The sequence below is a fragment of the Amblyraja radiata genome, chromosome 19 (genome assembly GCF_010909765.2).
Source record: "Amblyraja radiata isolate CabotCenter1 chromosome 19, sAmbRad1.1.pri, whole genome shotgun sequence".
Lineage (NCBI taxonomy): Eukaryota > Metazoa > Chordata > Chondrichthyes > Rajiformes > Rajidae > Amblyraja > Amblyraja radiata.
The window spans coordinates 3632721-3660579 of NC_045974.1; the positions used below are offsets into that span (position 1 = coordinate 3632721).

Below are 27859 nucleotides of genomic sequence, written 5' to 3' on the forward strand. Positions count from 1 at the left end.
TCCATCCCTCTCTCTCCATCTCTCTCCATCTCCCTCCCTCTCTCTCCCTCTCTCTCTAAAGCCAACCCCCACAGCCTGCGCTCCGCAGAGCAGTGAAGTGCAGGAGGCGAGCGCTGGCCGCGAACAAGGAGGGCAGGGTGATCCACAGTGGATGCAGACAGAGGGCGATGTCTGGGCTGAGGAAAGAGCAGATGGAGATGAGAGAGAAGGCTGCGCTGCACCAGAGGCGGCGGCTGAAGCAAGGCACACAGTTCACACACAAAGATTCTGCCGACCTGCTGCCTCTGGACGGATTGAAGAGGATGGGGACGTCCAAAGATCTGGTGAGACGTCTTGTGAGCCCGCAGTGGGTAATGCTGATAGATGTGTGCAACCTCTGCACTGTAGTGTCAGGTGTACACACTCCAGACTTGCACCCAGCTCGAAGCTAACCATGTCTTTAGGAAAGGAGGGAGGGGGGTGGCTCGTTGCTTCTGGGACAGGTACTGTCCAAATACATCCACAACTTTCAACAGATATTTCATTTTATACACACACACACACACACACACACACACACACACACACACACACACACACACACACACACAGACAGACACACACACACACACACACACACACACACAGCCAGACAGACAGACAGACAGACACACACACAGACACACACACACACACACACACACAGACAGACAGACACACACACACACATACACACACACACACACACACACATATACAGACACACACACGTATATATATATATATATGTGTGTGTGTGTGTGTGTGTGTGTGTGTGAAGATAGACAAATAAAAAGCTGGAGTAACTCAGCGGGTCAGACAGCATATCTTGAGAAAAGGAATAGGTGTCTGAAGAAGGGTCTCGACCTGAACGTCTCTCCAGAGATGCTGCCTGTCTGTCCCGCTGAGTTACTCCAGCATTTATGTGTATCTTCGGTTTAAACCAGCATCTGCAGTTCCTTCCCACCTGTGTGTGTGTCTGTGTCTGTGTGTGTGTCTGTGTCTGTGTGTATATATATATATATACGGATATATCTATACATAACACACACAGATAACTTTTTTCCTCGTTTATTACACTGTTTACATTGCACCATGTTTACATATTTTGTGGTGCTGCTGCTAGTGAGAATGTCGTAGTTCTATCTGGGACATTTGACACTGAAGCACTCTAGACTTGGCTCCTGATGCCCGGGCGTGAATGCAAGGCCAATACGTGACCGGCGAATGGAACAATTCGCATGGGTTTCATCAGCAGTAACACTGCCCTGTCACACACAGTCGTGTGGAGATTTAAACACAAACCTGCCAATACCCGGAGTTTAGATGGCGTCTGGAAATTATGCTCAACCCGGGACTGGTGCAGTATAACATCTGACAGTAAAATGTCAAAACTAAAGCCGGCGTTCACAGTGCGGGGAAACATGTAATCAGGCCACGTCCCTTCCACGGTGGGTATAGAAGATGCGTGCGTGGAGGTGAAGGGGGAGAGTGGGATAGGATGGAAGTAGAGAGATGCGGGGGGGGGGGGGGGGGGGGGGGAACATCAAACGGGGAAATAAGGAGCAGGTGGAAAAATAAACATTGGACACGGGTGAGAATCGAGGAAGGAAACTCTCGGGCTGGAGAAACCAGGGGAGAGGAATCATCACCGCACGAGACTAAAGCAAACGGGACAAGAAGCAGAAATGTATTCATGTGTGTGTGTGTGTGTGTGTGTGTGTGTGTGTGTGTGTGTGTGTGTGTGTGTGTGTGTGTGTCTGCCTGTGTGTGAGCCTATTCAATGTGATCATGGCTGATCATCCCCAATCAGTACCCCGTTCCTGCCTTCTCCCCATATCCCCTGACTCCGCTATTTTTAAGAGCCCTATCTAGCTCTCTCTTGAAAGCATCCAGAGAACCGGCATCCACCGCCCTCTGAGGCAGAGAATTCCACAGACTCACAACTCTCTGTGAGAAAAAGTGTTTCCTTGTCTCCGTTCTAAATGACTTACTCCTTATCTTAAACTGTGGCCCCTGGTTCTGGACTCCCCCCAACATCGGGAACATGTTTCCTGCCTTTAGCGTGTCCAAGCCCTTAACAATCTTATATGTTTCAAGGTTGAGATTCTTCAGAAGAAGGGTCTATGTTAGCCTCTGGTACGAGCTGGTGATTATATCTACCTGAGCATCAAATATTCCGTCCAGCTGTCACTGAAAGGGCAACGCTTGGTCAGAATGTGGTGCACTCCAGGTATCCAACATGGGGAGAGAAAACACTCTGCTCCCCGTGTGCAGAACCAACTTCAAACCCAAGCTCAGGAAGCAGACATACAGAATAAATCATCACTGCATCAAACGTCTAAGGAACATTTGGATGGGTACATGGAGAGGATAGGTTCAGAGGGGTATGGGCCAAAGGCAGGCAGGTGGGACTAGTGTAGATGGGACATGGTGGTCAGCATGGGCAAGTTGGGCTGAAGGGCCTGTTTCCACACTGTATCACTCTATGACTAGTGTAGCTGGGATATGTTGGCTAGGGTGGGCAAGTTGGGCCGAAGGGCCTGTTTCCACACTGTATCACTCTATGACTAGTGTAGCTGGGACACGTTGGCTAGGGTGGGCAAGTTGGGCCGAAGGGCCTGTTTCCACACTGTATCACTCTATGACTAGTGTAGCTGGGACATGTTGGCTAGGGTGGGCAAGTTGGGCCGAAGGGCCTGTTTCCACACTGTATCACTCTATGACTAGTGTAGCTGGGACATGTTGGCTAGGGTGGGCAAGTTGGGCCGAAGGGCCTGTTTCCACACTGTATCACTCTGTGACACTCTATAACCAAAGACATTTGAGTATTAGTTATATTGTAAGTTTTAGAAGAGGAATAGGCGACGTTTCGGGTCGAGACCCTCAAAGGGTCTCGACCCGAAACGTCGCCTATTTCCTTCTCTCCGTAGATGCAGCCTCACCCGCTGAGTTCCTCCAGCATTTTAGTCCACCACATAATTTTCCATTATCCTTTTGGAGAGTGCTTTGTTTATCCCAGCCTGTCACTGCCTGAAAGAATGTGTAGGAAGGAACTGCAGATGCTGGTTTACACCGAAGGTGGACACAAAATGAATGTGTGGGTTAACTTACGATGAGCGTTTGACCCCACTGGGTCTGTACTCGCTGGAGTTTAGAAGGATGAGGGGGGGGACCTAATTGAAGCGTAGCGAATAGTGAAAGCCTTGAATAGAAACATAGAAACATAGAAAATAGGTGCAGGAGTAGGCCATTCGGCCCTTCGAGCCTGCACCGCCATTCAATATGATCATGGCTGATCATCCAACTCAGAATCCTGTATCTGCCTTCTCTCCATACCCCCTGATCCCTTTAGTCACAAGGGCCACACCTAACTCCCTCTTAAATATAGCCAACGAACTGGCCTCAACTACCTTCTGTGGCAGAGAATTCCACAGATTCACCACTCTCTGTGTGAAAAATGTTTTTCTCATCTCGGTCCTAAAGGATTTCCCCTTTATCCTTAAACTGTGACCCCTTGTTCTGGACTTCCCCAACATCGGGAATAATCTTCCTGCATCTAGCCTGTCCAACCCCCTAAGAATTTTATAAGTTTCTATAAGATCCCCCCTCAATCTTCTAAATTCTAGCGAGTACAAGCCGAGTCTATCCAGTCTTTCTTCATATGAAAGTCCTGACATCCCAGGAATCAGTCTGGTGAACCTTCTCTGTACTCCCTCTATGGCAAGAATGTCTTTCCTCAGATTTGGAGACCAAAACTGTACGCAATACTCCAGGTGTGGTCTCACCAAGACCCTGTACAACTGATAGAGTGGATGTGGAGAGGATGTTCCACTGGTGGGAGAGTCCAAGACCAGAGGTCGTAGCATCAGAATTAAAGGTTGTTCTTTTATGAAGGAGATGAGCAGGAATGTCTTTAGTCAGAAGGTGGTGAATCTGTGGAATTCACTGCCACGGAAGGCTGTGGAGGCCAAGTCAGTGGATATTTTTAATGCAGAGATTGACAGATTCTTGATTTGTACGGGTGTCAGGGGTTATGGGGAGAAGGCAGGAGAATGGGGTTAGGAGGGAGAGATAGATCAGCCATGATTGAATGACGGAGTAGAGTTAATGGCCCAAATGACCTAATTCTGCTCCTATGAATTACGAAATGAAAATGCTGGAGTAAAACTTCCTTGGGTTTTGGATTGACAAGTTTTCATATTGATTTTCCTCTCTGACAAAGCCTCCTCAAGGAACTTGAAACGTCACAATTAATCTCCATTTTAAACTTCTGCAGGGGGATGGGGCCCGTATCAACAGCCAACATGTTTTAATAATGTTATCCAGGGATTGGAATAGATTGAATAATCTCATTTTTTTTAAAGTCTGGAATATAGGTTCAAGGTGAAGGGGAAAAGATTTAATAGGAACCTGAGGGGTAACTTTTTCACACAGTGTATGGAACGAGCTGCCAGAGGAGGTAGTTGAAGCTGGGACTATCCCAACGTTTAAGAAACAGTTAGACAGGTACATGGATAGGACAGTTTGAATGAATGAATAAGTTTATTGGCCAAGTATTCACATACAAGGAATTTGCCTTCGTGCTCCGCACACAAGTGTCAACATGACATAAATTGACAATTAGGAATGACACATAATACATTAAACTTTAATAATAACAAAATATCTATTAAACATGTGAATTAAATAAAATACCAGAGCAAAAATGAGGCTACAGATTTTTGGTTATTGAGTAGAGCTACTACTTGTGGAAAAAAGCTGTTTTTATGTATTTTTTAAGCTGTAGGGATATGGGCCAAACACAGGCAGATGGGACTAGTGTAGCCTGGACATGTTGGCCAGTGTGGGCAAGTTGGGCTGAAGGGCCTGTTTCCACACCGTATCACTCTATGACTAGTGTAGCTGGGACATGTTGGCTAGGGTGGGCAAGTTGGGCCGAAGGGCCTGTTTCCACGCTGTAATTCACATGTTTAATAGACGGGTCAGGTGGCAGAGGTATGCGTTGGGGAACAGTTCGGGACCAGTGATCACAATACCATTAGTTTCAATATAATTATGGAGAGGGTCAGAACCGGACCTAGGGTTGTGATTTTTGATTGGAGAAAGGCTAACTTTTAACGAAAGGATTTAAAAGGAGTAAATTGGAACATTTTGTTTTATGGGAAAGATGTGGAAGAGAAATGGAGTACATTTAAAGGTGAAATTTTAAGAGTACAGAATCTTTATGTCCCTGTTCGGTTGAAAGGAAATAGTAAAATTGGAAAGAGCTATGGTTTTCAAGGGAAATTGGACACTTGGTTCAAAAAAAGAGGGAGATCTACAATAATTATAGGCAGCATGGAGTAAATGAGGTGCTTGAGGAGTATAAAGAATGTAAAAAGAATCTTAAGAAAGAAATTAGAAAAGCTAAAAGAAGATATGAGGTTGCTTTGGCAAGTAAGGTGAAAGTAAACCCAAAGGGTTTCTACAGCTATATTAATAGCAAAAGGATAACGAGGGATAAAATTGGTCCATTAGAGAGTCAGAGTGGACAGCTATCTGCAGAGCCAAAAGAGATGGGGGAGATATTGAACAATTTCTTTTCTTCGGTATTCACCAAGGAGAAGGATATTGAATTATGTGAGGTAAGGGAAACAAATAGAGTAGCTATGGAAACTATGAGATTCAAAGAAGAGGAAGTACTGACACTTTTGAGAAATATAAAAGTGGATAAGTCTCCAGGTCCGGACAGGATATTCCCTAGGACATTGAGGGAAGTTAGTGTAGAAATAGCAGGGGCTATGACAGAAATATTTCAAATGTCATTAGAAACGGGAATAGTACCGGAGGATTGGCGTACTGCGCATGTTGTTCCATTGTTTAAAAAGGGGTCTAAGAGTAAACCTAGCAATTATAGACCTGTTAGTTTGACGTCAGTGGTGGGCAAATTAATGGAAAGGATACTTAGAGATAATATATATAAACATCTGGATAAACAGGGTCTGATTAGGAACAGTCAACATGGATTTGTGCCTGGAAGGTCATGTTTGACTAATCTTCTTGAATTTTTTGAAGAGGTTACTCGGGAAATTGATGAGGGTAAAGCAGTGGATGTTGTATATATGGACTTCAGTAAGGCCTTTAACAAGGTTCCTCATGGAAGGTTGGTTAAGAAGGTTCAATGGTTGGGTATTAATGGTGGAGTAGCAAGATGGATTCAACAGTGGCTGAATGGGAGATGCCAGAGAGTAATGGTGGATGGTTGTTTGTCAGGTTGGAGGCCAGTGACTAGTGGGGTGCCACAGGGATCTGTGTTGGGTCCACTGTTGTTTGTCATGTACATCAATGATCTGGATGATGGTGTGGTAAATTGGATTAGTAAGTATGCAGATGATACTAAGATAGGTGGGGTTGTCGATAATGAAGTAGATTTTCAAAGTCTACAGAGAGATTTATGCCAGTTGGAAGAGTGGACTGAAAGATGGCAGATGGAGTTTAATGCTGATAAGTGTGAGGTGCTACATCTTGGCAGGACAAATCAAAATAGGACGTACATGGTAAATGGTAGGGAATTGAAGAATGCAGGTGAACAGAGGGATCTGGGAATAACTGTGCACAGTTCCCTGAAAGTGGAATCTCATGTAGATAGGGTGGTAAAGAAAGCTTTTGGTGTGCTGGCCTTTATAAATCAGAGCATTGAGTATAGAAGTTGGGATGTAATGTTAAAATTGTACAAGGCATTGGTGAGGCCAATTCTGGAGTATGGGGTGCAATTTTGGTCGCCTAATTATAGGAAGGATGTCAACAAAATAGAGAGAGTACAGAGGAGATTTACTAGAATGTTGCCTGGGTTTCAGCAACTAAGTTACAGAGAAAGGTTGAACAAGTTAGGGCTTTATTCTTTGGAGCGCAGAAGGTTAAGGGGGGACTTGATAGAGGTCTTTAAAATGATGAGAGGGATAGACAGAGTTGACGTGGATAAGCTTTTCCCACTGAGAGTAGGGAAGATTCAAACAAGGGGACATGACTTGAGAATTAAGGGACAGAAGTTTAGGGGTAACATGAGGGGGAACTTCTTTACTCAGAGAGTGGTAGCTGTGTGGAATGAGCTTCCAGGGAAGGTGGTGGAGGCAGGTTCGTTTTTATCATTTAAAAATAAATTGGATAGTTATATGGACGGGAAAGGAATGGAGGGTTATGGTATGAGCGCAGGTATATGGGACTAGGGGAGAATACGTGTTCGGCACGGAGGAGTAGGCCATTCGTTCGAGATGGCCTGTTTCCGTGCTGTAATTGTTATATGGTTATATGGTTATATGGTATCACTCTATGACTAGTGTAGCTGGGACATGTTGGCCGGTGTGGGCAAGATGGGCCGAAGGGCCTGTTTCCACGCTGTATCACTCTGTGACTAGTGTAGCTGGGACATGTTGGCTAGAGTGGGCAAGATGGGCCGAAGGGCCTGTTTCCACGCTGGATCACTAATAAACTCACGGTACTGAAGTTCATGAACATGGAATTGTAAAATAACAAGCTATAGGTAACCTTCCTGCTTCACCATGGAAGAATAGTGTGTTAAATAAAAAGACAGATGTGATATCTGGGCAGTTACAAGCCTCAAACTTAGATCATTATGAATAAATATATTTTGCATGCCAAATGCATAATTATCTAATTTTATGAAACAATTAAAACACAAATCCCTTGAAAGAATACACGATTTGCTTCCTGAAAATTTGTTTTCATACCTAATATTCAGACAAATTAACTTTGTCTTATTACAAACTCATTAGCATCTGATTCACTCAGCATACATCGTTAAATGTAGAGAATACAGAGCTAAAATTTCAATATGCAGAATATTCCCTTTCAAGATATGTTTTGCAATCCTATGTCTCCAGGTGACCTGTTGCACGCTCTCCTAATTGGATGCTACTCCTGGTTATGCATCTTTAATCACTGTTTTCTCAATTTGAAATTAGATAAACACTCATCAGATATTGCAAAGGGCGAATATGAGAAATATGCTCTTTAAGCAGAGAGTGGATGTGATTAGGTTCTTTAGTAACTTGTCAGTTTCTTTGTTGAACTAAATTAAGGCGCATGTGGCAATCAAAAGCGCTTGAACAATTGGTTGGGAAGAAAGCCAAACTGTAAGAAAACAGTGTGTGCAAACAGAGTGAATCGGGGTTTGGAAAAGGGGATTGGGTACACTGAGGGTTAGGTTTACATAGAAACATAGAAGATAGGTGCAGGAGTAGGCCATTCGAGCCAGCACCGCCATTCAATGTGATAATGGCTGATCATCCAAAATCAGTACCCTGTTCCTGCTTTCTCCCCATATCCCTTGATTCCATTAGCCCTCAGAGCTCTATCTAACCTCTCTCTTGAAAACATCCAGTGAATTGGCCTCCACTGCCTTCTGTGGCAGAGAATTCCACAGATTCACAACTCTCTGGGAGAAAAAATATTTCCTCATCTCAGTCCTAAATGGCTTTCTGCTTATTCTTAAACTGTGTGACCCCTGGTTCTGGACTCCCCCAACATCGGGAACGTGTTTCCTACATCTAGCCTGTCCAATCCGTTCAGAAGTCTGGTAACAGCCTGATAACCTGGGGTGGCACAGTGGTAGAGTTGCTGCCTTACAGCAACAGAGACCCGAGGGTTCGATCCTGACTACGGGTGCTGTCTGTACGGAGATCGTACCTTCTCCCTGTGACTGCGTGGGTTTTCCCCGAAATCGTCTGTTTCCTCCGAAACTCCAAAGACGTACAGGTTTGTAGATTCAGTGGGCCGAAGGGCCTGTTTCTCTAAAGTCTAAAGTAAACACAGGGGAAGAAGCTGTTCCTGAGTCTGGTGGTGCGGGCTTTCAAGCTTCTGTACCTTCTGCTCGACAGGAGCGGGGAGAAGAAGGAATGGCCGGGGTGGGACAGGGACAAGTCTTTGATTATGTCGGCTGCTTTCCCGAGGCAGCGTGAAGAGTAGATGGAGTCAGTGGTGGGGAGTGTGGTCTGTGTGAGGGACTGGGCTACATCTACAATGGTGGGGAGTGTGGTCTGTGTGATGGACTGGGATACATCTACAATGGTGGGGAGTGTGGTCTGTGTGATGGACTGGGCTACATCTACAATGGTGGGGAGTGTGGTCTGTGTGATGGACTGGGCTACATCTACAATGGTGGGGAGTGTGGTCTGTGTGATGGACTGGGCTACATCTACAATGGTGGGGAGTGTGGTGTGTGTGATGGACTGGGCTACATCTACAATGGTGGGGAGTGTGGTCTGTGTGATGGACTGGGCTACATCTACAATGGTGGGGAGTGTGGTCTGTGTGATGGACTGGGCTACATCTACAATGGTGGGGAGTGTGGACTGTGTGATGGACTGGGCTACATCTACAATGGTGGGGAGTGTGGTCTGTGTGATGGACTGGGCTACATCTACAATGGTGGGGAGTGTGGTCTGTGTGATGGACTGGGCTACATCTACAATGGTGGGGAGTGTGGTCTGTGTGATGGACTGGGCTACATCTACAATGGTGGGGAGTGTGGTCTGTGTGATGGACTGGGCTACATCTACAAGGGTGGGGAGTGTGGTCTGTGTGATGGACTGGGCTACATCTACAATGGTGGGGAGTGTGGTGTGTGTGATGGACTGGGCTACATCTACAATGGTGGGGAGTGTGGTCTGTGTGATGGACTGGGCTACATCTACAATGGTGGGGAGTGTGGTGTGTGTGATGGACTGGGCTACATCTACAATGGTGGGGAGTGTGGTGTGTGTGATGGACTGGGCTACATCTACAATGGTGGGGAGTGTGGTCTGTGTGATGGACTGGGCTACATCTACAATGGTGGGGAGTGTGGTCTGTGTGATGGACTGGGCTACATCTACAATGGTGGGGAGTGTGGTCTGTGTGATGGACTGGGCTACATCTACAACTCTCTGCACTTTACATGGTTGTTGAGAAAGACCAAAGCGACAGGCCTGCTCAACAAAGGGCTTACATTGACTCAATGGGGCAAATGGCCTGTTCTGGGGCATAAACAGTTGAACAGGAATTACTTATTTTCGCAGGCCAAGTGAACAATAACTACTGTGCAAAAATGTATGTACAGTTTTTTAGTTTTAGTTTTAGAGATACAGCGCGGAAACAGGCCCTTCGGCCCACTGGGCCTGCGCAGACCAGCGATCCCCGCACATTAACACTACCCTACACCCACTAGGGACAATTTTACATTTACCAAGCCAATTAACCTACAAACCTGTACGCCTTTGGAGTGTGGGAGGAAACCGAAGATCTCGGAGAAAACCCACGCGGTCACGGGGAGAACGTAAGAAAGAAATGATTACACTCAATGATGAAGGTGACCCTCCTAGATTTAAGATGACCTATATTGCAGACCCATCATCTACAAGGCAATCGACTAAACTGGTTTAACGTGTACATTTTTGACGAGTATATCGATGATGGGCCCAATGGCCTTTCCCTGTGCTAGGAACTTACTCGATTCTATAACTTGTGGCCCACATCCTCTCTTTCACTTGGGCACTTGATGCGAGGAAAGCCTTCTCCATTTTCACATCTCCGAGTAACACAACCAACAGTCAGCAGTGATGGTTCAGTTCAGATAACGTATGTTACATCCAAAGACACAGTGCGCTGGAGTAACTCAGCGGGTCAGGCAGCATCTGTGGAGAACATGGATAGGAGTAAACATAGAAACATAGAAAATAGGTGCAGGAGTAGGTGTACCTGCCTTCTCTCCATACCCCCTGATCCCTTTAGCCACAAGGGCCACATCTAACTCCCTCTTGAATATAGCCAATGAACTGGCCTCAACTACCTTCTGTGGCAGAGAATTCCACAGATTCACCACTCTCTGTGTGAAAAATGATTTTCTCATCTTGGTCCTAAAAGACTTCCCCCTTATCCTTAAACTGTGACCCCTTGTTCTGGACTTCCCCAACATCGGGAACAATCTTCCTGCATCTAGCCTGTCCAACCCCTTAAGAATTTTGTAAGTTTCTATAAGATTCCCTCTCAATCTTCTAAATTCTAGCGAGTACAAGCCGAGTCTATCCAGTCTTTCTTCATATGAAAGTCCTGACATCCCAGGAATCAGTCTGGTGAACCTTCTCTGTACTCCCTCTATGGCAAGAATGTATTTCCTCAGATTAGGAGACCAAAACTGTACGCAATACTCCAGGTGTGGTCTCACCAAGACCCTGTACAACTGCAGTAGAACCTCCCTGCTCCTATACTCAAATCCTTTTGCTGTGAATGCTAACATACCATTCGCTTTCTTCACTGCCTGCTGCACCTGCATGCCGGGTAGGTAATGTTTCGGGTCTGAGGAAAGGTCCCGACAGAAACATCACCTGGCCCGCTGGGTTACTCCAGCACTTTGTGTCCTTGTTTAATAAGCCGGCACCTGCAGTTCCTTGTTTGTGTGTTTAACACCCGTGTTATTTTGTCACTTTCTCATCGTCACCGCAGCAACCACACAACATTGTTCAACGGCGGCTACTGGAGAGCAACATGACAAAGCTACACGGGTGTCCAGGAGACACCGGGACGATCACTCCTTCACCACTTGCTGAACAGAGGCAACCCAGCCCGAAGCAAGACGCTGGAACGCTGCTCACTGTCCTCTGCAAGGTACGTCTTGTTTGAGTTACAACCTGATGAAGTCATCTTCTTCATCTTATACACGATTACTGCAAGAGGTTGAAAAATCTGAAAGTCTGATCTCCTGTTGAAAGCACCTGAAAGAAGAGTGTGGGCAAGTCGGGCCGAAGGGCCTGTTTCCACACTGTATCACTCTATGACTAGTGTAGCTGGGACATGTGGGCCAGTATGGGCAAGTCGGGCCGAAGGGCCTGTTTCCACACTGTATCACTCTATGACTTTGGCACAACACATCCATACCGAGCCATGATGCCCCATCTAAACATAGAGTCCTAGTCATGAGAATACATAAGGTGCTGGAGGAAAGGAGGTATCAGAGTCGGATAAAGTTCTTCATTTATTGAAGACTGCACATCTGGGATGGGGAGGGAGATGATTCAAGATTTGTATTCAAGATCAAATCTGATTTTTAAACAAAGTGTTGGAGTAAGTGCATGGGTCAGGCATGATCTCTGGAGACCATGGATAGGCGACGTTTTGGGTTTGGACCCTTCTTCAGACTGGTTCACCCATAGTCATGCATAGTCTAGTGAAAGAAGCCATTGAACAGTGATGTAAGCCTGTGTAACACTTTTTCTCACAGAGAGTGGCGAGTCTGTGGAATTCTCTGCCTCAGAGGACGGTGGAGGCCGGTTCTCTGGATGCTTTCAAGAGAGAGCTAGATAGGGCTCTTAAAAATAGCGGAGTCAGGGGATATGGGGAGAAGGCAGGAACGGGGGTACTGATTGGGGATGATCAGCCATGATCACATTGAATGGCGGTGCTGGCTCGAAGGGCCCAATGGCCTACTCCTGCACCTATTGTCTATTGTATTATTTGAATTAAGTATATTTTCTGGGCGGGGGGATGGGGGGGGGTGGGGTGGGCTGAGATTTTAATTAAAAGTGTAAATAACTATACATAAACTAGGACCACTGGGCACTGGAGCTTGAGTTCCAATAGTGCCAATGGGCTGACGAGAACACACTCCCACTGCCCGACCCGTCCTCACCTCCGGCCCTTTATTTCCGCAGTGCCGTGACCAAACGATCAAAGTCACCATCAACACCGGCTGTCACCAGAACACAATCTCCGCCAGCTGCCTAAACAGGATATGGTGAGCAAACATTCAACTCATTCACCACCAGAAGATTAAACAGAGGTTCAATTAAAATAAAAAGTTGGGGCAAAAATATCCAGAGTATCTTCAGCCTGTGGGTGGGTGGGTGGGTGGGTGGGTCGATGTTGTTTAAATTATGAGGATGCTGTTCAATAAATGGTGATAGAAGACTTCAGTCACTGGCCTTACATGGTTATGTTTAAGAAGGAACTGCAGATCGAAGGTAGATAAAAATGCTGGAGAAACTCAGCAGGTGAAGCAGCATCTATGGAGAGAAGGAATAGGTGACGTTTCGGGTCGAGACCCTTCTTCTTTACATGCTTGTTTATCTAATTAATTAATCTAATTATCTCTAATACTAATCCATCTACAAAATGTGGATTCTGGAAGTGTTTAAGAAGGAACTGCAGATGCTGGAAAATCGAAGGTAGACAAAAGTGCTGGAGAAACTCAGCGGGTGCAGCAGCATCTATGGAGCGAAGGAAATGGGCAACGTTTCGGGCCGAAACCCTTCTTCAGACGTTCAGGATTTTGGCCCAGCCTGTGTTCGGGTTGCATCACAACTTGGTTTGGCAACAGCTGTGCCCAGACCGTCTCACAGACCACACTCCCCACCATTGACTCCATCTCACGCTGCCTGGGAAAAGCAGCTGACTTAATCATAGACTTGTCCCACCATGGTTATTCCTTCTTCTCCCCGCTCCCGTCCGGCAGAAGGTACAGAAGCATGAAAGCGCGCACCACCACCAGACTCAGGAACAGCTTCTTCCCCTCCATTATCAGGCTTCTGAACGGTCCTTCCATAAGTTAGGGCACTGTCCGATTCACCTCTACCCCATTGCGGACATTGGACTTTGTCTGTGGAACTGATGCGCTACAATGCTGAGAACTAGATTCTGCATTCTGTATCTTCCCCTTTGCTCCACCTATTGTACTTGGGGTGGGAGATTGCAACCTTCACGTGGTCCGCCCTAGTTCCGACGAATACATTCAACCCGACGTGCACAATCAAATAAGATCAAATAGAACAAGTTGTCCTAAAACTTTAGGCTGTGCACGCCATACGAAAGAAGAAGAAGACCTATTGTACTTGAGTTTGACTTGATTGTATTTATGTTCGGTATTGTTACTTGTGGGCGGAGCACCAAGGCAAATTCCTTGTATGTGAATACTTGGCCAATAAACTTACTTACCTACTTACTATTATCTGATCAGATTGGACAGCATGCAAGACAAAAGCCTCGGTACATGTGACAATAACAAACCTAAACGTATATACTGTGACATCGTCTGTCTCTCAGTTAAAGGCAACAGATCCTATTTCACTTTGTCAAAGATCAAGAGAATTATCTCCTGCGAGCTGTCAATAATTCTCCATCATTCCACATCGCAGGAACAGATTATTCTGGCGCTGGTTAGTTTAGTTTAGTTTAGAGATACAGCGTGGAAACAGGCCCTTCGGCCCACCAAGTCCGCGCCAACCAGCGATCCCCGCACACTAACACTACCCTACACACACTAGGGACAATTTACACACACACCAAGACAATTAACCTACAACCCTGTACGTGTTTGGATTGTGGGAGGAAACCGAAGATCTCTGAGTAAAACCCACGCAGGTCAAGGGGAGAACGTGCAAACTCCGTACAGACAGCACCCGTGGTCGGGATCGAGCCCGGGACTCCGGCGCTGTGAGGCAGCAACTCTACCGCTGCACCACCGTGCCGGCCCAGTTTGTAGACCGCTTCACTGTGTGTAAATGTTCTGCATTCCTACATTCCGATGGTGGGACTGTCATATGAGGAAAGATTGAAAAGACTAGGCTTGTATTCACTGGAGTTTAGAAGCATGAGGGGGTATCTTATAGAAACATATAAAATTATAAATGGACTGGACAAGCTAGATGCAGGAAAAATGTTCCCAATGTTGGGCGAGTCCAGAACCAGGGGCCACACAGTCTTAGAATAAAGGGGAGGCCATTTAAGACTGAGGTGAGAAAAAACTTTTTCACCCAGAGACTTGTGAACTTGTGGAATTCCCTGCCACAGAGGGCAGTGGAGGCCAAGTCACTGGGTGGATTTAAGAGAGAGTTAGATAGAGCTCTAGGGGCTAGTGGAGTCAAGGGATATGGGGAGAAGGCAGGCACGGGTTATTGATTGGGGACGATCAGCCATGATCACAATGAATGGCGGTGCTGGCTCGAAGGGCCGAATGGCCTCCTCCTGCACCTATTTTCTATGTTTCTAAGTGAGCCTTCAAGAATGTCTCCATCAGGTGTGAGCCGCAGTGAGCGGTTTTGTGGGTGTGGGTGTGAACGACAGTGTACGAATGTAAGATTTTTTTCCCTATTTTCTCTAGTTTAGAGGAGTCGCCTGGGGCTGAGGGCGAAGACTGTGGACGTTCCATATCCACCCAGAGCTCCAAAACAACGCAGCGCGTGGAGAAGTTGGAGGTCACACTGGGCAATGAGAAAATAGAGTGCACAGCCCTGGTCGTAGGTAAGGATGCCGCGATACTTTAGTGGTGAATTGCAGAAGGTTCTTTATAGAGGGGCCTATCAAAGTCCCAGGAAACAACGGGTCCTTACGGCCAAGATAAGACTTTTACACTTTGAAGGTAGACAGAAGTTCTGGAGAAACTCAGCGGGTGCAGCAGCATCTATGGAGCGAAGGAAATAGGCAACGTTTCGGGCCGAAACCCGGAAGGGTTTCGGCCCGAAACGTTGCCTATTTCCTTCAGGGTTTCGGCCCGAAACGTTGCCTATTTCCTTCCGGGTTTCGGACCGAAACGTTGCCTATTTCCTTCAGGGTTTCGGCCCGAAACGTTGCCTATTTCCTTCCGGGTTTCGGCCCGAAACGTTGCCTATTTCCTTCAGGGTTTCGGCCCGAAACGTTGCCTATTTCCTTCAGGGTTTCGGCCTGAAACGTTGCCTATTTCCTTCAGGGTCGAAACGACCCGAAACGTCGCCCATTCCTTCTCTCCAGAGATGCTGCCTATCCCGCTGAGTTACTCCAGCATTATGTGTCTATCTCCGGTTTAAACCAGCATCTGCAGTTCCTTCCTGTACTGTTCCTGCGTTCTACGTTGTAAATATTGTTACTTGGCCGCAGTTGAGAGAAAGAGCTATTGAGCGCCGGTGAGCGAAGACATGGCAGAAGACCAACTGGAGACTCGGTCGAGCAGGGGGTTTATCACCCGTATTCTGCGATGATGTGAGAGTGTCTTTGTTCCTTCCAGCCTGTGACTGGGTTCTCCACTCTCTCCACCACGATTGTTACAAGCTCCTCACACAGAACGTTGGAACAAGAAGAGCTGTTACCGCACTAAAGCCGGCAGTGAGAATAGTAACAGACTGTGTGGATTGAGAAGGAAGACAATACCGTTCACAGGGAGATTTCGAAATCAATTGTGTCTTGTAAATGGAAAATAAAAATCCATCCAGTTCAAAATATCACGGTATGCTTGTGAAGGGTATGCCTGGTGCCGCTGAGAAGAGGGGGTTGGGGGGGAGGCGCTGAGAACAAAAAGGGACACTGCGTGGGGGGGGGGGGGGGGGAGCAGTAGACAATAGGTGCAGGAGTAGGCCATTCGGCCCTTCAAGCCAGCACCACCATTCATTGTGATCATGGCTGATCATCCCCAATCTGTACCCCGTTCCTGCCTTCTCCCCATATCCCCAGACTCCGCTATCTTTAAGAGCCCTATCTAGCTCTCTCTTGAAAACATCCAGAGAACCGGCCTCCACCGCCTTCTGAGGCAGAGAATTCCACAGACTCACCACTCTCAGTGTGAAAAAGTGTTTCCTCGTCTCCGTTCTGAATAGAAACATAGAAAATAGGTGCAGGAGTAGGCCATTTCCATTGAACCAGAAACCTTGGTTCAATGAAAACATAAAACATAAAACAGAAGATCAGGAAAAGGCAGGAAGCTTTTAAGTCAGGGGATCAAAGGGAGTACAAGAAAGCCCGGTACGAGCTACAGAAGTCCATCAGAGCTGCAAAGAGGGGTTATTCCCAAAAACTTGAAAGCTTTTACCTAAGTAACAACACACGCAGTATGTGGCAGGGAATCCAAGCAGTCACAAACTACAAGAAAACAGTACCAACCACAGACCCCCAGGATGTCACCCTCCCAGACAGCCTTAATACCTTCTACACCAGGTTTGACAGACTGAACACAGACACCCCCTCAAAAGCCCCCTGCAACCCCACGGACACTGTTTTTCAGGTGACACCCACACAGGTCCTGAAAGCTCTGAGGCAGGTGAACCCCCACAAGGCTGTGGGACCAGATGGCGTCCCTCCTAAAGTTCTGAAGGCCTGTGCAGAACAACTCACTGGAGTGTATGTAGACATCTTCAATCTGTCTTTAAACCAAGCAGTGGTCCCCCGTATTTTTAAATTTTCCACCATTGTACCAGTTCCAAAAAAACCTAACCCATCCACCCTGAATGACTTCAGGCCAGTGGCACTCACGCCAGTTGCCATGAAGTGTCTAGAAAAACTGGTTCTCACACATATCAATCACATGGTCCCGGGCACGATCGACCCCCTCCAGTTCGCCTACCGCCCCAACCGCTCAGTGGACGACGCAGTGGCCATTGCTCTACACCACATCCTGCAACACCTGGACAGCAGAGGAACATACGTCAGAACGCTGTTCCTGGATTACAGCTCGGCTTTTAACACCATTCGCCCGGGCTGGCTGACTGAGAAGCTGACAGACCTCGGCGTCCCGACTCCCACCTGCAACTGGATCTTGGATTTCCTGACTGAAAGACCACAGGTGGTGAGGATGGGAAGGAGGGTGTCTGCAGAGCTCACCATCAACACAGGATCATCACAAGGCTGCTGTCTCAGTCCCAAACTTTTCACCCTGTACACACACGACTGTGTCTCCACCCAGGAAAATACCATCATTATTAAGTATGCGGATGATACCACCATCCTGGGCCTCATCAAGGGGGGGGACGAGTCGGGCTACAGGAGTCTGGTGAACGACATTCTTGCCTATGGTGAGGTGAACGACCTAAGCCTCAACACAGACAAGACAAGAGAAATAATAATGGACTTCAGAAAAAATCCACCCCCCCTGCAGCCCCTCATCATCAAGGGGACTGTGGTGGAAAGGGCTGACAGTTACAGATACCTGGGATTACAAGTAACATCAGATCTGAACTGGACTTTGAACACTGCAGCCACAGTGAAAAAAGCCCAGCAGAGACTGTACTTCATCAGGCTGCTCAGAAAAGCTGGTCTGCACTGTCGCCCTCTCACCCAGGTCTACAAAGGACTGATAGAGAGCATCCTCACCACAGGCATCACGGTGTGGTATGGAAACACCACACAGACAGAGAGGAAGGCTCTGCAAAGAGTCATAAAGACTGCAGAGAGGATTATCAGAACGGAACTCCCCTCCATGGACACAATCTACACACAGCGCTGTCAAAAAAGAGCAGAGAGAATCATCAGAGACACACTACATCCAGCTCACTCCCTGCTCAAACACAAAAACTGCACATACAACCTCAGGCACAGACGAGCGGACAGCATCGCCACAAACAGAACACGCTTTTTTAAGAGCTTCTTCCCTGCCACAGTGAGACTCTTGGCCAAAACAAAATGAACTGATGTCCTGACCTACCTCATAGCATATCATATTATATCATATTATATTGTCTCCTGGGCCTGTGCAATTTACAATGCAATCGACACTTTTATATAGAGTTTGTGCAAGTTACAATGCTCTCACTTTCCCCTTTATATAGGGTTTTAGGCACTTTCTTTCTTTTTTTATTTCTAGAGAAGTTTATGTTTTTATAGATTATGTGTCTTTCTGTGTGTCTTTTTAATTTGACTTGACTTGACTCTCTGAACAACCGCACAAGAGTTCCTATGTGTGTAAGCACAAATGGCAAATAAAGTTTTTGACCTTTGACCTTTGATTTGGCCCTTCGAGCCTGCACCGCCATTCAATATGATCATGGCTTACTCCTTATTCTTAAATGTGGCCCCCCTGGTTAAGGACTCCCCCAACATCGGGAACATGTATCCTGCCTCTAGCGTGTCCAAGCCCTTAACAATCTTATATGTTTCAATAAGATTCCCTCTCATCCTTCTAAACTCCAGAGTATACAAGCCCAGCCGCTCCATTCTCTCAGCATACGACAGTCCCGCCATCCCGGGAATTAACCTTGTAAACCTACGCTGCACTCCCTCAATAGCAAGAATGTCCTTCCTCAAATGAGGGGACCAAAACTGCACACAATACTCCAGGTGTGGTCTCACTAGGGCTCTGTACAACTGCAGAAGGGCCTGTTTGCTCCTATACTCGACTCCTCTTGTTATAAAGGCCAACATGCCATTTGCTTTCTGAGAAGAAAGAGGGACCCAGCGAGTGGGGGTGATGGCTACGAACAAAGGGGTGTGCAAAGTACTATTGATGCAGAGTCATTATATATCAACAATCAATCAACCTTTATTGTCATCTTGCAAAGCAACAGTTGTACAGTGTAAAATGAGACGACGTTTCCCAGGGAATACCGGAGCATCGCACATGAAACTTAAAACATTTCACACATAATAACAGTAAAAACAATCCAGTCCCTGATGAAACTATAAATAGTTAAAAGCAGGTAAAACAGCCATCTGGGAAGAGGTACAGGAGCATTAGCTGCAAAACCAGCAGGATGCTCCTCAGCTTCTTCCCGCAGGCTATAAGACTGATAAACGGACTTTGCCCCCTGCCAAAGTATCGCGCACCAACCACCAACCTGGACACACTGCAGCAGAGCCACTGTCGTGCCGCTGCCGATCGGAACGCCTGTTGATGTTTAGTAGAGAGTAGAGTGTTTAATTTGTTCATGATATATGTATTTTTATTTCTATTTATTTTTTACTGCACACTGAATGGACACTGGTTGAGCAACGTTTTTTTGTTTCCTCTGGGTATGTGAGTACTCAGGAAAATGACAATAAAGATATACTATACTATACTAAAACAGCAACATTAAAATACAGTAAAATCAGTCATTAAAATGTCCAGGGCAGCTGATTTGAGTGGCCAGTGCCAGAGTTATTAAAATGTCAGTGCAGAGCCGCTGAATCAGGTGACTGTGAGTACAGAGTGACTGTTTAGCAGCCTCACAGCCTGTGGCATTCATAACAAGTACTTTAATTAGAATACATACGGAGACCGTCGAAATGAGTACTGTAGGCTCGGAGTGGTAAGTTGAACTAACTAGCATGGCTGCCCGCAAGCCACTTGGTGGTAGCGTGGAAACTTGACGTGGATTAAAGCACACGGCATTGGGGGTTCAGTATAGATGTGGATAGAGAACTGGCTGGCAAACAGGAAGCAAAGAGTAGGAGTAAACGGGTCCTTTTCACAATGGCAGGCAGTGACTAGTGGGGTACCGCAAGGCTCAGTGCTGGGACCCCAGCTATTTACAATATATATTAATACATAGAAACATAGAAACATAGAAATTAGGTGCAGGAGTAGGCCATTCGGCCCTTCGAGCCTGCACCGCCATTCAATATGATCATGGATGATCATCCAACTCAGTATCCCGTACCTGCCTTCTCTCCATACCCCCTGATCCCCTTAGCCACAAGGGCTACATCTAACTCCCTCTTAAATATAGCCAATGAACTGGCCTCAACTACCCTCTGTGGCAGGGAGTTCCAGAGATTCACCACTCTCTGTGTGAAAAAAGTTCTTCTCATCTCGGTTTTAAAGGATTTCCCCCTTATCCTTAAGCTGTGACCCCTTGTCCTGGACTTCCCCAACATCGGGAGCAATCTTCCTGCATCTAGCCTGTCCAACCCCTTAAGAATTTTGTAAGTTTCTATAAGATCCCCTCTCAATCTCCTAAATTCTAGAGAGTATAAACCAAGTCTATCCAGTCTTTCTTCATAAGACAGTCCTGACATCCCAGGAATCAGTCTGGTGAACCTTCTCTGCACTCCCTCTATGGCAATAATGTCCTTCCTCAGATTTGGAGACCAAAACTGTATGCAATACTCCAGGTGTGGTCTCACCAAGACCCTGTACAACTGCAGTAGAACCTCCCTGCTCCTATACTCAAATCCTTTTGCTATGAAAGCTAACATACCATTCGCTTTCTTCACTGCCTGCTGCACCTGCATGCCTACTTTCAATGACTGGTGTACCATGACACCCAGGTCTCGCTGCATCTCCCCTTTTCCTAGTCGGCCACCATTTAGATAATAGTCTGCTTTCCTGTTTTTGCCACCAAAATGGATAACCTCACATTTATCCACATTATACTGCATCTGCCAAACATTTGCCCACTCACCCAGCCTATCCAAGTCACCTTGCAGTCTCCTAGCATCCTCCTCACAGCTAACATCTGGATGAGGGAATTGAAGGCAATATCTCCAAGTTTGCGGATGACACTAAGCTGGGGGGCAGTGTTAGCTGTGAGGAGGATGCTAGGAGACTGCAAGGTGACTTGGATAGGCTGGGTGAGTGGGCAAATGTTTGGCTGATGCAGTATAATGTGGATAAATGTGAGGTTATCCATTTTGGTGGCAAAAACAGGAAAGCAGACTATTATCTAAATGGTGGCCGACTAGGAAAAGGTGAGATGCAGCGAGACCTGGGTGTCATGGTACACCAGTCATTGAAAGTAGGCATGCAGGTGCAGCAGGCAGTGAAGAAAGCGAATGGTATGTTAGCTTTCATAGCAAAAGGATTTGAGTATAGGAGCAGGGAGGTTCTACTGCAGTTGTACAGGGTCTTGGTGAGACCACACCTGGAGTATTGCGTACAGTTTTGGTCTCCAAATCTGAGGAAGGACATTATTGCCATAGAGGGAGTGCAGAGAAGGTTCACCAGACTGATTCCTGGGATGTCAGGACTGTCTTATGAAGAAAGACTGGATAGACTTGGTTTATACTCTCTAGAATTTAGGAGATTGAGAGGGGATCTTATAGAAACTTACAAAATTCTTAAGGGGTTGGACAGGCTAGATGCAGGAAGATTGCTCCCGATGTTGGGGAAGTCCAGGACAAGGGGTCACAGCTTAAGGATAAGGGGGAAATCCTTTAAAACCGAGATGAGAAGAACTTTTTTAACACAGAGAGTGGTGAATCTCTGGAACTCCCTGCCACAGAGGGTAGTCGAGGCCAGTTCATTGGCTATATTTAAGCCTAAAATATGGCTAAGGGGATCAGAGGGTATGGAGAGAAGGCAGGTACGGGATACTGATTTGGATGATCAGCCATGATCATATTGAATGGCGGTGCAGGCTCGAAGGGCCGAATGGCCTACTCCTGCACCTAATTTCTATGTTTCTATGTTTCTATTATTGATCAGGTCAGTAGCAGCAAAAACAGCCATGGATCAAATCAGCAATACTGTTTGATCTACAAGGGGGGTCAACATGACCCTGATTACTACTTTTGTAACTTTGTCGGCACCAGAAACGTGACAGCTCTTTGTGTGCTTTTTGTGTTGTATGCAAAAACAATGACTTTCACCGTACCTAGGTACATGTGCCAATGAAGGTAGACAAAAATGCTGGAGAAACTCAGCGGGTGCAACAGCATCTATGGAGCGAAGGAAATAGGCAACGTTTCGGGCTCGAAACCCTGAAGGAAATAGGCAACGTTTCGGGCCGAAACCCTTCAGGGTTTCGGCCCGAAATGTTGCCTATTTCCTTCGCTCCATAGATGCTGCTGCACCCGCTGAGTTTCTCCAGCACTTTTGTCTACCTTCGATTTTCCAGCATCTGTAGTTCCTTCTTAAATACATGTGGCAATGAAACATAGAAACATAGGTGTAGGAGTAGGCCATTCGGCCCTTCGAGCCTGCACCGCAATACAATATGATCATGGCTGATCATCCAACTCAGTATCCTGTACCTGCCTTCTCTCCATACCCCCTGATCCCTTTAGCCACAAGGGCCACATCTAACTCCCTCTTAAATATAGCCAATGAACTGGCCTCAACTACCTTCTGTGGCAGAGAATTCCAGAGATTCATTGAAAGTGCCATTGCCACAGAGCTGCCCCCCTCCGTGACAAGCCCACCCTCCGTGACAAGCCCACCCCCCGTGACAAGCCCACCCTCCGTGACAAGCCCACCCCCCGTGACAAGCCAACCCCCCGTGACAAGCCCACCCCCCGTGACAAGCCCACCCTCCGTGACAAGCCCACCCCCCGTGACAAGCCCACCCCCCGTGACAAGCCCACCCCCCGTGACAAGCCCACCCCCCGTGACAAGCCCACCCCCCGTGACAAGCCCACCCCCCGTGACAAGCCCACCCCCCGTGACAAGCCCACCCCCCGTGACAAGCCCACCCCCCGTGACAAGCCCACCCCCCGTGACAAGCCCACCCACCCTGACAAACCCACCCCCCGTGACAAGCCCACCCCCCGTGACAAGCCCACCCCCCGTGACAAGCCCACCCCCCGTGACAAGCCCACCCCCCGTGACAAGCCCACCCCCCGTGACAAGCCCACCCCCCGTGACAAGCCCACCCCCCGTGACAAGCCCACCCCCCGTGACAAGCCCACCCTTCACGGTTCAAGAGACAAGTCTGCAGCTACACAAACGTTCCGGGTTGAGACACTTCGGGTCTTCCTCGACCCGAAACGTCACCCATTCCTTCTGTCCAGAGACGCTGCCTGTCCCGCTGAGTTACTCCAGCTTTTTGTGTCTATCTGCGGAGTAAACCAGCATTCTGCAGTACCTTCTTACACATAAAACCAATGAAATACGGACTGCCCCTTTTGCCTCCATAGATGCTGCCTGACCTCCTGAGTTCCTCCAGCAGTTTTGGGGGTTTTTTTGCTCCAAATTCCTACGTTGGCATTCTCATTTGTAACATGACAAAATATCGTGGGGAAGTTGGTGAAATAAATGCTCCATCGTGATGTTGCAATGTGTGACACCGTTGTCCCTTTTGTTCCACAGATAACGAGATGTGCGAGTTATCCATTGGTCTACAGACACTACTGTCTCTCAAAGTAAGTCCTTCTGATCTAGTATGACTTGCCTCCTCTATTATAAATTAAACTTTACTGTCAAAGAGTGTGGTGTGGGGAGAAAAAAACACTTGCTCCGCACCTCTCTGTTAAAGTTTGTTCCTCTCACCTTCAAGCTATGTCTTCTAATCTGAAAATAAGGTTCTGACTGTCTACCTTATCTAGGTCTCTCATCTAGATATTACTAAAACTCTCATCTTGGTTGTTTGTTTGTTTCTTTTTTTTTGTTTGTTTGTTCCTGAAACTCCGCAAAAATGGTACACGATAGCGCAACAATTTTAGGCCCACCTTACTCACCATTGTCCTGCGATGTGAACTCGCAAGTTCCCTTCAGATTGATGTTACATTTTACAAGTTATTGACTTTTTAAACTTTAATAAACCTGGCAGTCGCGCTCCCACTTGCCGGCCGCGCCTGCGCAGTTGGGGGAGGATTGCGGTGACTCGCGTCGCAACAGGGATCTCTGGCGTCACAACGGGAACCCATCAACCGCGCCTACGTAGTTGGGGGCTATGGTTGAGTGGTGGAATATTGCATTGGGGGACGGGGCCCAACGGGTCCGCGCTTGGTCTCGTGACATTCTAATACTTCTATCAGGTGGATAGCGTATTGCAGGTTGAGTAGCAGTATTGATAATGTCCCTTGCCAGAACTCAACCCCAGAGGAGGACTACTCTCATACACACACCCTAAAACAACAATAAACCTCAAACACTGACTTCAAAGCCACCTTCAAAGCACTGCGAGTAATTTTGACTGTGCGATTTCAACGGCCCATTTTCTCTGCATTTTCATTAACACTGAAATTAGTAGCACTGAAAATCTCGGGCGATGTGTAATAGATGCTTTGCTCAAGGTTCATAGAAACATTGAAAATAGGTGCAGGAGTAGGCCACTCGGCCCTTCGAGCCAGCACCACCATTCAATATGATCACGGCTGATCATCCAGATTCAGTACTCCGTTCCTGCTTTCTCCCCATATCCCTTGATTCCGTTAGCCCTAAGAGCGACTGTATCTAACTCTCTCTTGAATAACTGCAGCATCTGCGGTGCTCTGTGTCTCTGTATAAATCCTTATCACTGCAAACTCCCCCAACCAAGATGTGTAGGAGGGAACTGCAAGTGCTGGTTCACACCGAAGATAGACACAAAGTGCTGAGCGGGAGAGGGTGACGTTTCAGGTCGAGACCCTTCTTTAGTGTGAATGACCCAATACTTTTTAGTAGTGGTGAATGTGTGATCGATGGTCGGTGTGGACTCGGGGTCCAGAGGGCCTGTTTCCGTGCTGGATCTTTAAAATGAACTCGCCAGCCCAGCTGAAATTGCCTGCATCTTTGCCGTGCTCATTACGTGCCTCTGTCAAAGCACTGTACAGAGTCTTGGTGAGACCACACCTGGAGTATTGCGTACAGTTTTGGTCTCCTAATCTGAGGAAAGACATTCTTGCCATAGAGCAAATACAGAGAAGGTTCACCAGACTGATTCCTGGGATGGCAGGACTTTCATATGAAGAAAGACTGGATAGACTCGGTTTGTACTCGCTAGAATTTAGAAGATTGAGGGGGGATCTGATAGAAACTTTTAAAATTCTTAAGGGGTTGGACAGGCTAGATGCAGGAAGATTGTTCCCGATGTTGGGGAAGTCCAGAACAAGGGGTCACACAGTTTAAGGATAAGGGGGAAGTCTTTTAGGACCGAGATGAGAAAAAAAAAATTCACACAGAGAGTGGTGAATCTGTGGAATTCTCTGTCACAGAAAGTAGTTGAGGCCAGTTCATTGGCTATATTTAAGAGGGAGTTAGATGTGGCTAAAGGTGTCAGGGGGTCTGGAGAGAAGGCAGGTACAGGATACTGAGTGTTTAAGAAGGAACTGCAGATGCTGGAAAATCGAAGGTACACAAAAAAGCTGGAGAAATTCAGCGGGTGCAGCAGCATCTATGGAGCGAAGGAAATAGGCAACGTTTCGGGCCGAAACCCGGAAGGGTTTTGGCCCGAAACGTTGCCTATTTCCTTCGCTCCATAGATGCTGCTGCACCCGCTGAGTTGCTCCAGCTTTTTTGTGTACCTACAGGATACTGAGTTGGATGATCAGCCATGATCATATTGAATGGCGGTGCAGGCTCGAAGGGCCGAATGGCCTACTCCTGCACCTATTGTCTATGTTTCTATGTTTCTGTAACCTGGTTATTTTGTTACCCGCAGTGTGTGATAGACTTGGAGAGGCAGGTACTGTCATTGGGCAATTCGGAAACACAGCTACAGTTCGTCACCGACCCAGAGGAAGAGGCGCAAGTCAACGAAGAACAGGAAGAAGAATGAGGACAGGCTCGAGCGTTTGGTACACGGAAGAGCAAGGCTCAGATAACAAATTAACACCATGAAGTTAAGGCTTTCTCCCTCTCTCTCTCTCTCTTCCTCTCTCGCTGAGTCTTTGTGCCTGTGCCTGCTGTGTCATCCGCCTAACATTGCTGCAGAGATTCGACAGGGATCAGTGGAAGACAACGACTATATTCTCCCAAATCACTGCTGCACTCTAACCTTGCATCAACTTTGGAACAAAAGATCTGTTCACCCCCATCAGTTCCCCCCTGGGGGCTCCGCGCTCTGCTGCCAGAACACATTCGCTTTTTATAGAATAATTTCTGCGTTGAATAACTGAAATTAACTTCCAGCAGTGGGGTGCATGAAAGATGACTTCCTCTAGAGGCTGTTTTTGGCGTCAAGACCTACTCTACATGGATATATTTGACCTGGTGACGTTTCAACAAGTGGAGACCCTGATGGAGGCCGGGGAAAACGGAGAGTGGAAAATGTGAGCGCTTCTGCTATGGGGGCCTCCTACTGCTCTGTAGCCATTTGATGCCATTGTTAACTGATCAGCCTATACTGGAGGTGTGTGATTAGGTATTAAGCTACATCATGTATTAACAAGGGCCTGGAAGTATTCGAGGGGCATCGCAAAAGATTCCTCCAATAATCCTCTGACTCTGAGCACACTGAATTGTCACCAATACTGATTTCGGTACACTGCCTTGTGTTTATGAAGGAACTGCAGATGCTGGAAAATCGAAGGTAGACAAAAAGTGCTGGAGAAACTCAGCGGGTGCAGCAGCATCTATGGAGCGAAGGAAATAGGCAACTTTTCAGGCCGAATCCCTGAAGGAAATAGGCAACGTTTCGGGCCGAAACCCAGAAGGGTTTCGGCCCGAAACGTTGCCTATTTCCTTCGCTCCATAGATGCTGCTGCACCCGCTGAGTTTCTCCAGCACTTTTGTCCATCTTCAATGTTTCAGGCCGAAACCCTGAAGGAAATAGGAAACGTTGCCTGTTTCCTTCGCTCCATAGATGCTGCTGCCCCCGCTGAGTTTCTCCAGCACTTTTGTCTACCTTCGGTATACTGCCTGTTTTGTATACATTCCTACACGTCAATGTAAAGCCAAGCTTAAAACTGCAGGATAATATTTTCTGAGTGAGACACTTAAGGGCCTGTCCCACTTCCACAACCTAATTCAAGACCTTTTTTTTACTCGTGGGCATTTTTCATCGGGCTAGAAAAACACCGCCTACCTACGACTAGCATCACGGCCTGCTACAAAGGACATTTATTATCACATACACCGAATGGTGTAGTGAAATTTGACTTGCCAATGCATCACACGAATAAAGATAATACACAACATTAAAGAATTTAACAGTAAACATAAAAACATCCCCCCACAATGGTTCCCACTGTGTCTAGTCCAGTCCAGTCCAGTCCCATCCCCTGTTCACCCATAATTGGGCCTATTCAAATCAAATCAAATCAAATCAACCTTTATTGTCATCTTGCAAAGCAACAGTTGTACAGTGCAAAATGAGAAGACGTTTCCCAGGGAAATACCGGAGCATCGCACATGAAACTTAAAACATTTCACACATAATAACAGTAAAAACAATCCAGTCCCTGATGAAACAGTATAAATAGTTAAAAGCAGGTAAAACCGCAACTTAAAATACAGTAAAATCAGTCATTCAAATGTCCAGGGCAGCTGATTTGAGTGGCCAGTGCCAGAGTT

The 27859-nt window shown here is 46.9% G+C and overlaps 1 protein-coding gene across 1 annotated transcript; it reads left to right on the forward strand.

Annotated features, from left to right (window-relative positions):
* Window positions 1–38: 38 nt before the first annotated feature.
* Window positions 39–26881, forward strand: nrip2 (nuclear receptor interacting protein 2). The gene is made up of 6 exons (XM_033037473.1): window positions 39–323; window positions 11500–11661; window positions 12705–12787; window positions 15149–15288; window positions 23735–23787; window positions 26007–26881. Exons 1-6 carry the CDS (start codon window positions 168–170, stop codon window positions 26121–26123), a joined length of 711 nt encoding a protein of 236 aa, XP_032893364.1. The 5' UTR covers window positions 39–167; the 3' UTR covers window positions 26124–26881.
* Window positions 26882–27859: the final 978 nt, after the last annotated feature.

Bases quoted from the DNA above. Each gene is read 5' to 3' on its own strand.
- nrip2 (XM_033037473.1), top strand. From the start codon at position 168: ATGTCTGGGCTGAGGAAAGAGCAGATGGAGATGAGAGAGAAGGCTGCG. The intron at 11,662-12,704 runs GTACGTCTTGTT...TTATTTCCGCAG, and splicing joins TGCTCACTGTCCTCTGCAAG to TGCCGTGACCAAACGATCAA. The intron at 23,788-26,006 runs GTAAGTCCTTCT...TGTTACCCGCAG, and splicing joins AGACACTACTGTCTCTCAAA to TGTGTGATAGACTTGGAGAG.